Raw genomic sequence first — 5,033 nt, 5'->3', positions numbered from 1 at the left:
GGCGCACAAGAGACATCACCGCACTGCTCCAGGGCTCTAATGGCATCTTCGCAGCGGCGCGGAAAGGAACTGCTTTTCACAGCTTTTTTTGGAGCGGATCGTTGTCGCACCTGTGCAGTTGCTGCAGTAACGATCTGGGGCAGAAAGGGGCAGCATCTTGCCATCCCTTCCTGCCCATTTGTACCAGACCTTACTGTCCCCTTCCATCTTCTTAAATTCATAAAAAATTGTATTTTCTTAAAGATTTTTTTCTTAGTTTAAAATAATGCTAATTTACTCTTTTCTTTTTCAGTATTCTATATATGACTTCCTCACCCTTAGGCTCAAGTAATTTAACTATTCTTCTGGTTGTTCCCATTGTTAAAAATATAAACTGCCTTTTCTTTAATATTTGCCTTCTTTTTACAACCATTTTTGGATAAAATGACCTTCTGAGATCATATCGCAAAATTGTCTTATCTTTTCTCTGGAGAGAACATACATATAGTGCGATGTGTAGCTAAATTCATAGTAAATGCTCCTTGCTTGAGAGATCAATTTATTATACAAAATGGGGTTTTGTGTCATGGTGATGAGTTAATTTAAACATTTTTACTGTTATCTTCCAGTCTGTTTTAGCCAGTTTTACCTTAACTATTTTATTTTGTATCCCATTTTATTAAATTTGCTTTTATTTAGTCTGTATCTGTTTTAACCCCCTATATGAGTTTTAGGTGTGATCTAGTTTTATCTTTTAAAAATTTTAATCTTGTATTTTATATTTTGTATTTTGCAATTGTATTTAGTATTACATAGATATGCTCAGCTGACTAATCATTAAACTTGTTGTACCTTTCATATTTTCATTTTCCTCCATTTCTTTTCCTTTCTGGATTATTTGTTCAAATTGCGTATATTTTCTTTTTTTTTCTTCCAATTTTAAAACCATTGTTCTATTTGCATAAAATGTAACCAGGACATATTTATCCCCCTAAGTTTTTCTTTTATATTTTATTTTCCTATTTTTAATTTCATCCGATTTTCTATTTTATCTATATTCCTTTCCTTTAATTCTTTATCTAATAAATCTTTTAATTTTTGGGGGAAAGATTTTTCCATTATTATTGGTATTATCATTGAGTTTTCATTCATTAATTATTTTTAATATTTATTCCATATTTCTAATATATTTTTCATAAATGGATTTTCAATTTCTTTCCTACTAAATTCTTTTTTTTAAAAATTCTCTATTTTCATATCTATCTCTCCCCCCCCCCCATTTCTAACCAATCCAAATCTGGTATATCCAACATACCTTCTATTACATATCTTAAGTGGTTGGCTTCATAATATCCTTTTATAGTATGCTACCTTTGAGGCCTTCCATACAATCTCTATTGGGGTTCAAAATAATGTTTCAATTTCTGTTTTGCTTTTTCTAGTATTTCTTCATCATTCAATAGATTGTCCTTCAATCTCTAATTATATTCTTTTTTTCCTACAAGACAATTTCCACTCGAAACGTGCATCTGAGGAAGTAGGCTGAAGTCTACAAAAGCTCATGCTACCAACACTTCTTTAAGTTAATCTCAAACATGCTTCAAGATGCCTCTCCAGACTGATTTTCCATACGAACACAGCTATACCATTTAATATATTCCAATATGTTATGTATTTAAAGTATAGTGGATGGACAGGTAAATTAGCTCTTATGCATGGTTATTATCTTTATCAATGGGCTATTACTTTTTAAGATTAAAAAAGAATACTAAAATTACTAATGAAATGTGAAATACAGAAGCTACCAGCCATTCTGATCATGCAGAAAGGAAATGCCGAACACACTATACCTTTAAAACTGGCAACATAGCAAAAGTACATGAGGTTGCAATAGCAAGACTAAATAGCCATATAAAATAAATATATTAATTCAGTGTGGCACATATCAAGATTACCCAATACATCCATAATTTTGGTATACTTATTGAGGTATTATCCATAGCTGTAAGAACAAATAAGATTAGGAAGGGTATTGTGACATAGATAGCAACAAAACTGCCAAATATGAAAACACTGTGCTAATGGCAATGGTGGACCCACAAACATAGATCTACTTCACATAACTGATCTAACAGATCATAAAGTAAATTGTTAAGCCAAAGTTTATGTCCTTTTATTTTGACAAAATTTTAATGGGTTCTGGTAGACTTAAGCATCTAAGCACCAAAGCAATCATGACAGGAAAAAATGGATGAAAATTATGGAAAAATCTTGTTCTGTTATTAATTTTGCTGAATATTAGTGACAGCCAAAATTAGACCTTCCCATTGTGGACGGTAAAAAGTATCCAATAATTCACTTCAACAAATGTCTAGTATAAGACTATAAAAGAGACCACAACAGGCTCATAAAGAATATGAAAATTGTTAAATATTGCAAGACTGTTTAGAAAATATATTAATTACATCAAAAGTACCTAAGCAAAAATCTGCAGAAAAAATGTTACACTTATTCCTAGATATGCCTTCTGAATGACATGTGACATGAAACTGACATAAGATTCCAAGAATCTACTCATTTCTCTGACAAATATAGAATGACTTCTAGATAACATAGCAGCACTACAACTTCTTACTATTTCTGAATCACCTTTGAATATTTTATATTTCCTCCCCCCTGGGGGATCCAACCCAATACTGGCCCAAAAGGCACTTTATCCAGTCTAAAAAGAGCAGCTGTTTGCAGTGAAGTTTCTCTGACACCTGGCAAACTGAATGAACCTGCACACCACTTACTTGTCACCCCCGTCACATTGCCTGTGCAGGCCCTTGCAAAGGCCTGTGATGCTAGAAGGGGATGCCTGGCCACATGGGTATACCCAGGCACTCTCTTTCTGCCCTTACAGGCTGTGGCTGAGTCCTTCAGAGAGGATGTGACAGTGGAGACAGGTAAGAGGCACATAACGACGGCAGATCCACATTGCAGTGGTGGGGAGGGATATGAAGACCTGCCCACTGCTGTGCCAGGTTGACCCAAGTGGAAATCATTGAAAGGATACCATGGGTTGCCTGAGGTATCCTGTCCATCTGTTTAGGCCCTTAGATATCTGAACTAGAGATAATTGCCTCTTTTGCCCAGGTGGCTCTAATCAATGTGAAAGAGTGCATGACCTGTGTTGAACAGAGATAAAAATTCAGCCAATCACAGCAGACAGTCTAAAACAGCCAAGGAGCACATGACAAGCAATAAACTGAGTTTTAGGAGGAGATGGGTGATGTAGGATTCCTACTCAAATTCCTTTGTCTACAAAGAAATCTTAATGCCATTTAAAAAATCTTTTTACTGTTTTGCAGTTGCATTTATTGTACCTTATGCTATTTTCTGACCAGTTATATTTTCTAAATGCTATTGTTCCACCTGCTAATATTTTTATATGAAGATAAAATTATTTCACATATTGCTTATTAAAAAAATGTTCAGCTAAAATCTTCTATGATCTTTTATACTAGTGATTCTTTAGTACCTGATTCATGGAGATCCAAAAGTGCAAGCTTTTGGGCCAAAGCAGATGGCCCAGATGGAGTGGCCTTTGTCCGCTCCAGTGTCAATTGCAGTGGGACTGCATTGACCAGATGGTCTGCAACCAAAGCTCCTGCAAAACTCCTGTAAAGTCCAGCTCCTGCCACCTTGGTGCAGCTTTGGAGTGGTTTTTGGCTACTTTGGAGGCATGTGATTTCAGGTCTGAGAATCAGTATTCAATAAATAAATACTGAGTGGAACTTCACAACCAGTTAAACCAGGGCTGGGTAACGTGTAGCCCAAGTACATGGGGCTTCCTCTTCTGTGAAAGCATGGTTTAGGTACTGAAACTTTTACATTTCTCATAAAACACAGATTGGAAAATACTGATTTACATCCATATATTTTTGGTGAATGTCTTTGTAGCCTGGTACTGTAGACACAAGTAATTTTACTATACTTCCCACTTGAACTTTAGGTCAAGGAAGAGCACAACAGATTTATTTCCTACTATGTTAAAACAAAATTTGAAAAAGATTTTTCTTGCAAGAGAATGCAATTCCAAACTTGGGGAAAATAAGAAGGTATTATGTAGCTAATAATAATAATAATAATAATAATAATAATAATAAATAAAATCTTTATTTATATTTCCCGCCTCTCCCCATGGATCGAGGCGGGAGTACATCAGATAAAATCACTATTACAATAAACACAAATTTATCTAGGTTTTAAAGTATCTTCCTTCAATAAGAAATTTTGTACAAATGAAAATCTTCCTCTCTTTTTAAAGAAATTTATAACTGCTTTACCAGCATCACTTCCCTTTGTCAAATATAATACACTGAGAAAAGTTTGTACTTGTTCTAAATATACTTTGATACTTGAATTTGTTCAGCTTTATTTAAAATATTGAAAAAAAATGAGTTACTCACAGTGCTGATCACAATCTACTCTGGCAAATACAACTTGATTCTTATTTGGAAAGTCTTCCTTAATAACATTGGAAGCTTCCTCAAAAATAGGGTGCAGCATTTGACTGAATCGACACCTGTTGAAAGGGAACACAACAAATAAGCAGCATTTACTGAAAATGATTTAGTTGAAAGCTGAAAGGAACTGTATCTTATTCAGGTGCTGCACTAGTTAAAGCACTAATTCTTCTAATACATCAGAAAACAGACTTCTCTGTGGAAGAATGTAAAGAATGAATTAAACTGAGCATATGTGAATGCAAGGTAAAAAACACTATTCATTTCTCTCTGCCATGAAGAACAGGAGAGGGAGCCCCATGGAGTCTACAGATGTTAAGGAGGTCTTGAAGAGTGATGTATCTTGAAAACAGTGATAGCCATCAATAAAGTATAGGGGGAGGTTTAATTCAAGAATGTGAGAAAATGCATCTGTACAATTCATTCTATTTATTTGCAAAATATATTTTGTTCTACAATTTAAAATACACTGGTACCCCGGGATACGAAAGGACCGGGTTACGAATTTTTCGGGATACGAAATTCGCCGCTTGGAAAAAACTG

General features: G+C 34.6%; 1 protein-coding gene across 1 annotated transcript in view; it reads right to left on the bottom strand.

Annotated features, from left to right (window-relative positions):
• The window catches only part of ERP44 (endoplasmic reticulum protein 44), a 44,627-nt gene that overhangs the window by 37,687 nt on the left and 1,907 nt on the right, over window positions 1-5,033 (bottom strand). The window contains exon 2 of the mRNA XM_042473592.1: window positions 4,434-4,549. Coding sequence (XP_042329526.1) covers window positions 4,434-4,549 — 116 coding nt within the window. The remainder of the gene's footprint in view (window positions 1-4,433; window positions 4,550-5,033) is intronic.

Source organism: Sceloporus undulatus, chromosome 6 (assembly GCF_019175285.1).
Source record: "Sceloporus undulatus isolate JIND9_A2432 ecotype Alabama chromosome 6, SceUnd_v1.1, whole genome shotgun sequence".
NCBI lineage: Eukaryota > Metazoa > Chordata > Lepidosauria > Squamata > Phrynosomatidae > Sceloporus > Sceloporus undulatus.
Note: the sequence above shows the minus strand (reverse complement) of the source record. Positions and strands in the feature narration are given on the sequence as shown.